At 58.2% G+C, this 12,034-nt stretch overlaps 1 protein-coding gene across 4 annotated transcripts in view; it reads left to right on the forward strand.

The window, feature by feature from the left end:
- Nucleotides 1-444: 444 nt before the first annotated feature.
- GRIN1 (glutamate ionotropic receptor NMDA type subunit 1) overlaps nt 445-12,034 on the forward strand; it is a gene marked incomplete at both ends in the record, with an annotated part of 36,371 nt that continues 24,781 nt past the window's right edge. For all 4 annotated transcript variants that reach the window (XM_082295156.1, XM_082295157.1, XM_082295158.1 and 1 more), the window contains 3 exons: nt 445-702; nt 4,399-4,533; nt 11,705-11,881. In XM_082295156.1, coding sequence (XP_082151282.1) covers nt 445-702; nt 4,399-4,533; nt 11,705-11,881 — 570 coding nt within the window. The remainder of the gene's footprint in view (nt 703-4,398; nt 4,534-11,704; nt 11,882-12,034) is intronic.

The following is a 12,034-nucleotide window of genomic DNA, read 5'->3' on the forward strand; positions in this document are numbered from 1 at the left end:
AGCTCAGCCCCGGCCGAGCTGTGCACCCCCCGCACCAGCGACACTCGCAGGAGGTGCGGGACGCACTCGCGCCCCGCAGCCGGCACGGGGACAGCGGGACCCGCGCCCCGCGAGCGCTGCCACCGACCCCGCAGCACCCCCGCGGGAGGGGGGCTCTGCCGCAGCGCCCGGGGCGGGCGGGGGTCCCGGGGGCGGGCGCGGGGCGGGCGCTGCGGCAGCGCGGGGCGGGCGGGGCGGGGCGGAGCGGCGGCAGCGGCGCGGGCGCTTCAGCACCGGGGAGAGCGCCCGGGAGCGCCCGGCAGCGCCCGCACCGCCCACGCCGAGCTCCGGGCACAGCCCGCGGGCAGAGCCCGATGGGGCCGCGCTGAGCCGGGCGGGCGGCCCGCGGGGCGGGCGGGCGGGCGGGGGGCGCAGGGGGCCCGGCGGGCTCCGGGCCGCCCGTGGATGAGCACCATGCGGCTGCTGCTGCTCGCCCTCCTCTTCTCCTCGTCCTTCGCCCGCGCCGGCTGCGACCCCAAGATCGTCAATATCGGCGCGGTGCTGAGCACTAAGAAGCACGAGCAGATCTTCCGCGAGGCGGTGAACCAGGCCAACAAGCGGCACGGCACCTGGAAGCTCCAGCTCAACGCCACCTCCGTCACCCACAAGCCCAACGCCATCCAGATGGCCCTGTCCGTCTGCGAGGACCTCATCTCCAGCCAGGTACCCCGGGACGGCGACCCCCTCCCCGCCCCGTCCCCGGCGGGACCCGAGCCGCCGCCCCCGCGGCCACCCCGCCCCGGCCCCGCGGTGCCCCCCGGCCGAGCCGCGGCGTGCGGGGTCGTGCCCGGGCCCGGGGCCGCTGCCCGCATTGCAGCCTTTATGTAAGCGCGGCCGGCTGCGCGCTCCCCGCACCCCCGGGCACACACGGGCACCCGCACACAGTCCGGGCACGCACGGGCACCCTCAGCCAGCCTGGGGCACGCACGGGCACCCGCACACAGCCTGGGTACACACGGGCACCCGCACACCCGACGGGAAGCACACGGGCACCTGCACAGCCCCCAGGCACAGACGGGCACACGCACCCCCTCCGGGGGCACATATGGGCTCGCACACATGCCCCAGGGCACGCATGGCCACCTGCGACCCCCACCCGGGTCACTCATGAGCTCACACACACACCTCAGAGCATACACGAGCTCACACACGCGCCCCGGGTTCACAGCAGCACCCCGGGGCACGCAGGGGCACCCACACAGCCCTGGGGCACACACACAGAGCCCTCAGGGCACACAGGGGATCACACATGCACTCTGGGGTGCACACAAGCACCCACACACGCACCAGGGCACACACAGGCTCACACACACGAAGCCTGAGCACACAGAAACTCACACAGACACAGCCCTTGAGCACACACAGGCTCACACCCACAGCAGGGCACACACGGGCCCCTGAGTGGGTGCACATACATGCCCAGCCAACGCTGTGCATGCACACAGCAACATGCATGTACATCACACACAGAGGCACCACGGGCACACACGGAGCTACGTGTGAGCACACACAGGCATCCCCAAACTGTGGGGAGATGTGGGCATGGGGAACGCCGCTTGTGCACACCCACTGTGCACTCACAGGTGCTGTGGGAATGCCCAGGGGCTGCACTCCATGTGCACACACACTCCGTGTGCGCACACACACTCCACACACATACTCCATTCACAGACACTCCATGTGCACACACAATTCCATGTGCACACACACATTCCATGTGCACACACTCCATGTGCACACACACACTCCATGCACACACACTCCATGTGCACACACAATTCCACGCGTACACACACAATTCCATGTGCACACACACACTCCATGTGCACACACACACTCCACACACACAATTCCACGTGCACACACACACTCTGTGTGCACACACATTCTATGTGCACACACAATTCCACATGCACACACACATTCCATGTGTGCACACACATTCCCGTGCACACACACTCCACACACACACTCCATGCACACACAATTCCACGTGCACACACACACTCCACACACACATTCCATGCACACGCACACTCCATGTGCACACGCATTCCACCTTCACACACACATTCCACGTGCACACACGCACTGCTGTGCAAACACGGGCTCACACACAACACAGGTGCCTGCACTCGTGCCAGCGTGCACAGGCGCTGTGACACATGGACACATCTGTGTGCAGGGCCCTGCCCCACGCACACCCGGGACACGGGCACACGCTGTGCTCAGAGCGTGCACAGACACAGGGAGCACACCTGCACTGACACACACTGCCTGCACACGCGCACGGACTCCGTGTGCTGCGTATGACTGCGCACACGAGCTCAAAATGATCCTCCCTCCACGGGTCACTCCCAGCGCACCCGAGGGTGCAGTCCAAACCCTCAGTGCTGGTGGGTGCAGCCTGGGGTGCCCCGGGCAGCCCGCGGCCTGGCCTCTCCACCTCCCCTGCGTGTGCTCTGGGTGCTGAGCCCGGCTAGCCAGCCGCAGTCCGTCAGTCGGGGCCATCGGGGGGCACACAGGCAGGTACAGACCCACCCCCTCCTCCAGCACACCCCCGCACATGCGGGAGGTCCGCGTGGGCCCGTGCGCAGGTGCGAACGCGCACCCAAATTGCGTGAACGCCCCCACCGCGGAGCCTCACCCACCCCATCACGCAGAGAAATGCGTGTGCGCACCGGGCACACACAGCCAGGGAGGGCAGGGGGCCGAGTGGAGCAGAGCTGGCACCTCGGCAGCTCAGCTTGGGGATGGCTGGGGACACCCCGGCGGCGGTGGCCAGGCCGGGCAGCGCGGGCTGTCCGCCGGCAGCAGGGGAGGCTCAGCCGGGTCCCGCACTGAGCTGAGACTCCATCCAGCGCTCCCGGCTGATGGGTGCCCGTGGCCGTGCCCCCTCCACGCCTTGCCCCGCGGCGAACCCCGCGGAGCGCCGGGCTGGTGTCGGCACATCCCTGCGGGAGCGGGGCGGTGCGGGCGGCAGCGGAGCCGGGGCGCGGGGGGGCTGCGGGTGCTGGGGCCGGGGTCCGGGGGTGGCTGCTCTGTCCTGACACGCAGGGCTTGTCCCGGCCGCTGTGCCCAGAGCGGGGCCCAGGTCCCTGGCCCCGCTCGCTGGCGCTGTGCCCGAGCAGGGGGCTGCGAGGCAGAGGAGGGGCTGGCAACCCGCGCACGCAAAATGGCTCCTGTCGGCGGCTGCTGTGTGCCACAGCACAGCCCGAGCCCCGCACAGCCCGGCCGCTGCCCCGAACCTGCTCCTGGCCCAGGGCCCTGCCCCAGCGCTGCTGGATGCCGGTCCTCTGTTCCGGCACCGGGCACCTCTGCCCAGGGCATCCCCTCCTCCTGCGTCCCCAGGACCTCCCCAGCCTCTTCTTTAGCAATTTCTCCCTATTTCCACGTAGGGTCTCCAGCCCCTGCCCCAGCTGCCTCTGCACCCTCAATTTACTCCCTCCCAGTGCTGAGCAGGATCCTCCCTCTTCCCCCCAGGCCCCCTTCCCCAGGCACGCTTTATCTTCCTCTCCTGTCCTGGCAATCTGTCCCTCCAGCCCGGGCGCAGAGCACATCCTGGGGCTTGGGCAGATGCTTGGAGAAGGAAGAGTTATTTCCTCCAGACATCAAAGTCCTCGCACTGATTCGCCCTAGCTGGAGACCTGTCACCAGCTGGGGACATTCCTTGTGCTGTGAAGGGGCATTGGTGTAGTGAAGGATCCCCCAGGGATTATTACCCAGCTCCTTCCTGTCCCTTTGACACAAAGCAGGATCCTGCTGGAGACCAAAAGCCCAGCTCTGCCGTAACAGCAGGGTTTTGCCGAGATCCTCCTTCCCCATTTCGGTGTAGCCCAGATTCCCGGCTGAGGGCAGATCCCGGCTCCTGCCCCCGCCCTCCGGGCTCAGCCGTTCCTGCGTGCCCAGGGCCAGATGGCTGATTCGCTCCCTGGCTCTGCGCTCCCGCTCCCGCCACAGTCCCAGCTGACCACTTTGTTTGTAATAGTCCTCAGAGGGGAATTACAACCGAGTATTAAATGTGTGGTTAAGGAAATCGCATTACACAGTGTGACTGGAAGGGAGATGCTTCCCTTTAATCTGTAATCCATGGAAGTTATTAGTTTAGCGAGCGGGGCGGTTGGGCATGGCATTCCATTAGGATATAACCCTGCGCAGAGCCATCACCCCCAGCCGTGGCACAGCACCCCTGGCTCCCAGCACAGCCCTTGCTTCCCTGATCCCACTCATTTCAGTGCCGTTCTCATGCTAGCACGGGGCTGTTTAGCGTTGCAGAAAAGAAAAGCGAAAAAAAAATCACGCTGGATGGCCGATGCGCTCCTGTGAAATAATGTTTGTGTCGTGTATCCTGTCCTACAGGTCTATGCAATATTAGTTAGCCACCCTCCTGCTCCCAACGATCACCTAACGCCAACACCTGTGTCATACACAGCTGGCTTCTACAGGATCCCTGTCATTGGTCTGACAACACGCATGTCTATATATTCTGATAAGGTAACTGATGCATGCTTCTGGTCTAGTACCTCATACGTGTGCTGTAAACCAAGAGTGCCCGTCAGGAGGGTTAATGATGTCTACACTCTGTGTCTGTCTGTCCACCCTCTCCAGCCCAGCCTGCAGCTCCCTCCCTCTCTCTCTCTCTCCCCTGCATTCCAGGGTACATAATTTTTTTGCAGCTGCCAGTGCTGACCTACATAGTGCGGGATGATTTCTGCAGTGCTGCTCTGCCAGCCTGCTGGGCTCGCTGCTCTCCAGCCACAGCAAAGGCGTGAGCTGGCTTCTGCCCTGCTCACTGCTGACAGCCAGGGGGTTCTGGGGGCTCTGGGGGCCTGTGGATGGGGCAGGAGGATCCTGTTAGAGCCTGTACACTGGGCAGGATCTCTCTGGGGCTTGGAGGTTGTTTGGTTGCATTCCCTTCTCTGGGTTTGTGGGATGTTGGTAGGGGAGATAACAGAATATCCTGAGGCTTCACGTGGCGTTCAGTCTGGCCAGCACTCAAGACAGAGGTTCAGATCCCAGTGTCTCAGCTGTCCCTGTGGGAACACAGAGACTTCCAGGCTGGATAAGGACCTGCCATGTGCAGGCAGTGCCTGGGCACTGAGGTGCTGCCCTGGCCCTCAGCTCGCAGCCCGCTTGGCAAACACCTAAAGCTTTCATAAAGGCAAAAGGAGGAGCTGAGCAGAGCCAGGCCTTCCAAATGCCATTGCAGGATTTCATCCAGGCACACGAGCTCAGTGGGTGAGATCGAGCCTGCTTTGAAGCACGAATCGGCCTTTGCTTGGAAAATGTGAATATTCACAAATGTAAATGTTCAGTGCAAAAATAGTCACTCCGCCTACATGCTAAATGAAGTCAAATTTCAGGAGGAGGAGCAGAGGCTCCCAGAGAGGCACCAGCAGCACTGCTTGGCTGGAGCAGCAGCAGGTTTTGGCATCTCCCACCAGGGAAGCCATGGCAAGGTGGTCAGCAAGCCAAGGCCATGGCAGTGACGGTGATGGTGGCTGGCAGGGCTGGGGCCTGCACACCCTGGCAGGGTCCCACCAGGCATGGTTGGATGGAAAGGGCTGGCAACAGAGCTGGCAGAGCAGGCAGGAAGTGTTCAGGGGGAATTTGCTTCTTGCTGCTGTGGGGAGGAGACAGATCCGATAGAAATGTCCCTGTGAGGGCCCTTGTGACAGGGCCCAGGGGGGCAGGGAGAGAGGATCCTGCACCTGACAGGTCCTGCTCCATCTCTGCAGGGCTGTGCTCAGCCTGTGCTGTCCAGCCTTGTGCTGGCCTGGAGTGCTCACCCCAAGGGGCTGGGTCCTGCCTCTGCTTCTGCCAGTCTTTTCCTATTTAAAACACATTTTCTGCAAAACAGCCCCATAAACCCCGCCTGGCTCCCTTCAGGGCTGGAGGAGAGACCCACGGCCGCAGTGCTGACCCGGTGTGGCGGCAGGGACATGCTCTCCATGGAGTATTTGGGGTGTTGAGTAGGTTCAGGGCTGTGGGGTACATTGCCCTGGCAGAGACTGGGCAGGGAGCCCAAGTTGCCCACCCCGAGCGCCCCTCAGAGCACTCCTGCCTGGCTGGCCTCGTGCTCAGCCTCCTGCCCACCAAGGCTGAAGAACAGGGAGTTGCAGACAGGAGATGGGGCATAGGCAGGGACTGGGCAGAGGAGCAGAGGGTGTTGGGCACTGGAGGGGACAGCAAAGGTGGGAGTGGAGGGGGGAGCAGAGGGGTGTGGAGCCATGGGATAGGACAGTGGAAGGTTCTGCACACCCCATGCAGGACAGGCTGGCTTGTGACATGGGGACATTCAGCTGTTCCCTTTTTGGTTTCCAGTGATCAGCTTGCTTCCTTTTTTGTTTTAATTCAGGAAATTATATCTTTCAGCTCAGTTTCTATGGAAACAAGCTTGTAGGATCACTTTGTATGTACGCCCCTAATTGGTTTTGGAAGCATCAGACAATTTTAGCTAAATTTCGCAGGGGCTGAAGTTGGGTTAATTATGCTCCTCTCAAGGCTACCAGGGGGAGGAAAGGTATGGAGCTCAGCACAGACAGGTTTGCCCAGTAACTTTGGATGCTCTCAGAGCATCTCCAGTCAAGCACAGTGGTCCATGAGTTGTGCCCAATCTTTCAACAAAGATACCCGAGGGAAGTGAGTTTTATTGGTCCCAGTACCCAAACATTTGTGCTAGAAATGATGCTGCAGTTGTCAGGCAGAGCACTCTGGCTTGGCCTCCTTGTATGTGCATCTTATGAAATCATGAGCTGCTCCTTCACCGAGACCCTTACACCATCCAGCACAGCCCTGCCCTGTCTGGGAAGGGCTCTCTGGAACCCCTGCCACGTCTGAGTGAGGTCAGCAGGGAACTGGAGGGGAGAGGGAGTCTCGGGGTAAAGGCAGCAGAGTGGCTCCCATCGCTGTGGTGCCCGTCGCTACGGAGAGGCCCCAGGGAGATCTGATGGACTGAGCATTGCAAAAATCCCCCTCTGACCCGCCCAAGCTGGGCCCCTGCCTGGCCAGGCTGGACTGTGCTCGGGTCACTGGGGGTGTTTGTATCTCCTCTGCTTCTGGCATTGGCATTGGCATCTTGGCACCATGAAAAATGTGAGATGGCACAGAGTGTGTGAGAGCAGAGCCTGGGGGAGTGCACAGCTCGGGAGGCAGGAGGGTCTGTGCTCTTCAACACCACCCTGGGGGACCTCTCCTACGTGTGGGGCTGAAGGGACACCCTGGGTGCCCAGAGGAGCCCCTCATCACCCCCCAGGAGATCATTGCAGCAGAGGATCAGGGAGATAAATTAATAAATTAAAGGAGATCTGCTGTGCTGCTGGAACAGTTGGAAAGTGGATTTTAGACATCCTGCAAATGGAGAACTTTTTCAGTTCCAGCCCCTTATCCTTGAAGTGAGGTAGTCGAAGTGAGGTCTGTCTCTCTCTCCAGACTGGGGATGGCTTTTTCCTGCTCTCAGCGGAACCACTCCAGGCCCTCATGAGGCTTCTTCACTGGAAAGAGTTTTCCTCTTTACTACTGGTCTCACTGGCAGCTGATGCTCAGCAGACGCCCTTGTTAGTCAGGGTGGGAAGGTGCGAGTGGGGGGAAAAGTGGCCCTTCTTGACCAAGGTCAGGGTCAGGACTCCTTCACCAGCACCCACAAGTGGTGACTGGAGAGGCTGCTTAGTGCAGCACAGAGAGGCTTGCCCTGGGACTGGGGGGCACAGCCCTCAGCAGGGCAGCCTGGAATGTGCCAGAGCGGCCCCGGGCAGTGGAGTGATGGCCTGATGGAGCCCCCACATCCCAGCAGATCCCCACAGGCTCTCAGATCCCAGCTGGGAGCAGGACAGAGCAGCCCCACAGCCCCCTGGGGCTGCCCCATCCCTCCCTCTGTGCACTGCAGGGAAAGGCAGAGAGAGCATTTGAGTGTGAGCTCCCCATCCCTCTGCCCCCAAAATCCCTCCCTGCACACGTCTGAGCTATCTCAGAGTTATCTCAGCTCCCTCCCACGCCCACAGCTGTCGTGTGGGGCAGTGGGCAGGCTCCTTCCATGGAGGCACTGGCCCATGGCTTCTTTCTCGTGCCCAGCTGGTGAATTTTACCAGATTTTCAGAAGCTTTATAGATGGGGATCTGTGTCAATCTCTTCGAAATTTCCCAGGCAGCTCAGCTGGGGAGTGCATTGCTAGAAGGGGGACTGGCCCCACTGACACAGGTAATGAAGCAAAAGCAAATTGCTCCCTTGAGCCTGTAGGAAAAAATCACTCCCGCAGCCACGGGCTGTGAGCTGGGCTGAGCCCTTGGGCACACAGAAGTGAAGAAGGTGACAAACCCTTCACTCATGGCCCTGTGCATGGCCCTGATGGGACACACGGGCATTGCCTGGTGGCCCCCCAGCCGTGCCCTTTCCTCTGTGGATAAAATCTCCATCCGAAGGCACCCCCAGTGCTCTCCCCCCGGCATGGCACGACCTCAGGCGGGTTACAGCACCCAGGCAAATTCCCTGCAGGGGTGGGTGTGCTCCTGTGCTTTCTGCAGGTTCAGGCTCACAGCTGTGCATGCACAGCCTGTGCTTTCACACAGACACACAAGATCGGCTCAAACAGCTCCTCTTTGTATGGACTTGCATCAAGTATTTGCAGTTCTCAAGTCCTGACCTCACACAGAATCTTCAGAGAATCCCAGACTGGTTTGTGTTGGGAGGGACCTTAAAGCCCATCCAGTGCCACCCCTGCCATGGGCAGGGACACCTCCCACTGTCCCAGGCTGCTCCAAGCCCCAATGTCCAGCCTGGCCTTGGGCACTGCCAGGGATCCAGGGGCAGCCCCAGCTGCTCTGGGCACCCTGTGCCAGGGCCTGCCCACCCTCACAGGAAATACCCCAAACCACGCTCCCTCCGGTGCTTTTTGGCTCCAGCCCCCTGGGCTCCTGCTGAGCTTGGGCACCTGGATTTCACCCCAGGCTGTATTTACTGCCTGTTTGCAGAACCAGAACCAAGTGAGGGAGCACAGGGCTGAGCACTCAGGTGTGGGTGGGCTGTAGGGAGGCTTCTCAGCAGGCTGGGGTTGGTGGGAGCCATTCCCATGGTCCCACTCCAGCGCTGTGACCAGCACCAGGCACACTCAGAGGAGGGCAAGGGGTGAGGATCCTACAAAACATCCTACAAGGCCAGCTGTGGGTTTGTAAGGAGAAGCAGTTTTTGCTGTGTGCCTGATCCGAGAGGAGGGGGTGATGACCCTGGACAGCCCCGAGTTCAGGTGCTTGGAGCAGCACACCAGAGCTGCTGCAGCTGGGTGAGCCCACACGCTGCGCTGGTTCTCTCACAGAGGCTCTGCTAGAAGCACCAGGTCTTTTTTAACAGTTACTTGCCAAAAAATGGGCTAATCAGGATGCAGAAACCACTGCATGCCCACCCTTTGCAGTGCAGCCCACGTGCCCATGCCCGGGAGAGCTCTGTGCTGGGTATCAGAGGGGTGTGACAGGGACCTGTGAGGTGTCACTGTGTGTGTTGCAATGGGGGTTATCAAATTACACCAAGCCAGATTCTCACCTGCCTCTGCACAGCGCAAGTTGAACATTTGGGGGACTCTACTTTCATTTTTCTGCCAATCTTTGGCCCCTGCAGAGATGCTCAGGAGTCCCAGGTGCTTCAAGAGCCACGCACAGACCGTGAGTGCTCATCCTGAGATCTCGGCTCGGCACTCGCTGTGGATTTTTCTTCATTATCCTATTTGAAAACCGCAGTTCAGGGATCCAGGAGCTAAGGTACCACCAGAGCCTGTCCATGACCCTTTTGACATCACCTCAGAAAGCAAATTTGTCTGGGCTGTTAAACCAAGTTGCTCCCCAACAACCTTGCAGTAAATTTTTCCTCTGAACACAGTGATATGTATTTACAATACTTAAGAAAGCCATGATCGGTTTAAACAGAATTTTTGCAAGCTGCTTGGGAAACTAAAAAATAAAGTGATGCAATATACTGAAATTTCAAAGATTTTGTCATTTCAAAAAGGGATTGAAAGAATTTTGATAGAATTTTGATTTTCCAACCTTTGTTTTTCTGATTTCTATTTTTAATATTAAATATTAATATTTTTAATATTTAATATTTAATATTAATTCTGTTCTTTTTTCATTCTTTTCTCTCTTCTGATTTTTTTTTCCCCATTTCCAGTTTCACTTTCCCTGTATTTCCTTAAAGCAATTAAAAATGCTCAGGGGTTAAAAACTAAAAATGCTTAGATCCAGATGGTGTGCCCCTGACCCAGGCTGTGCAGCTGGACCTGGAAATTCCTGGGCATCTCCGCTGACTCCAAAGAGCTCCTGGACACTGTGTTGGTGTGGAGACCATGGTTATCTTTCACTGTTTGTCCCTATGGGGTTTTTTCCCAATCCCAGGATAAGGGCTGGTCTTGTGGAGTGAGCTGCTCTTGCTGTGACTGTAATGTCTGTGTCAGTCACACTCCGAGAGTCTCCTTGTGGCTCTCCTGGTTTGTTTCCCCCTCTGATTAACCATCCACCCTTCTCCTCAGTGTCTCACCATGAGGAAATGTTCCCCGTGCTGTGGTGGCCCTGCTGCTGCCTCTGTCGTGTGTTGGGCTGGGGCAGGAGCAGGGAGCTGCTGACCCTGTGCAGGGGATTTTCTGTACGTTTCATGGTCTGGTTTGACGTTATCACCGTGCTGAGTGTGAGGAAGAGGATTTATTTGGTGTGTCTGTCCTTCCTGTGTGTGCCCATGGGGGACATGATGCCTTTTCCTTTCCAGTGTGAATTACTTTGGCCCATTCAGGATGTTTCTGACCCGTTCTGGGTCTGGTCTCTGGATGAGCAGGTCTGGACAAGCCCTGTTTGGTCCAGACAACCATCTCAGCCTCACAGAAAGAAATATTATGGTGCTTTATTTTTGTCCTCTCCAGTTCAGGCTCCTGCCTCCCTCCAGCATGTAGCTGGGCTGTCAAGTAGGGTCCATGCTGAGCATGAGCACTTTCACTTCCTAATGTTTGACTCTAGGGCTTTTTGGACGAGCTGCATTTGTTTGAAAGCTCTCTGTCAGCTCCAGCTTTTGGCCTGATTGCTCCCCTAAGAGCGCTGTACTTAATTAGGCTGGAATTGCTATTGCTCAATCAGCCAACCATGACGATGTCTTTAACCAAATCAGAGAGGTTTGCTGGGGCACGGATCCAGAGCTGCCTGCTCTGCCTGCTGCTGCAGAACAGGCTGACCTAGAAACAGCCAGGGACCACGTTATAAAACTGCCTTTCTCAACTTCTGCCATGGCAAATGGCGAATGCGCAGCTGCCTGGGCCTGTCTCTGCCTTCTGATGGGAATTCTTTCTCTTTTCGATGCCCATTGCCTGGTAATTATTTGAAAGGTCAAGAGGCAAGGCTATATTTGCACTGAACACTGCTGGCCATTCGTGGCTTGAGAGGCTTTTCTCCTCTGTGCACTTGTGGACCACAAAACAGAAACCCCTCTTTGCCATGCTCTGGTTTAACCTCAGAGAGGTACAAAATCATATCCAGGGTTTGCTTCCCAGCCAGAAGGAAGGATGCAGGTCCCAGAGATTAGCTCTAGGTGTGCATCCCAGAGGTCTTCCCCAAATGGCTTTGTGATCCCAGCCCCGTCCCTGCAAGTGTGGCTGACACCCCCACAGCCTGTGTTGAGCTCTTGTTCTTCCTTGCAGAGCATCCACCTGTCCTTTTTGCGCACGGTCCCACCTTACTCTCACCAGGCCAACGTCTGGTTTGAGATGATGAGAGTCTTCAACTGGAACCACGTCATTCTGATAGTCAGCGACGACCACGAGGGTCGTGCTGCACAAAAGAAGCTGGAGACCCTCCTGGAGGAGAAAGAGTCCAAGGTCAGTTCCTGAACATTGTCTTGTAGCTTTGTTTAAGCAACAACAAAACTAGAAGTCTTGGGCTGTTGTATGTATGTAGATTTCTGTATGTAAAACACCTTTTCTTTCCATTGTAACATGGCTAACATGCTTAAAGCATCAACAGTGTCTGAC

This window comes from Coloeus monedula (assembly GCF_965178545.1).
Source record: "Coloeus monedula genome assembly, chromosome: 21".
In the NCBI taxonomy this organism is placed as follows: Eukaryota; Metazoa; Chordata; class Aves; order Passeriformes; family Corvidae; genus Coloeus; species Coloeus monedula.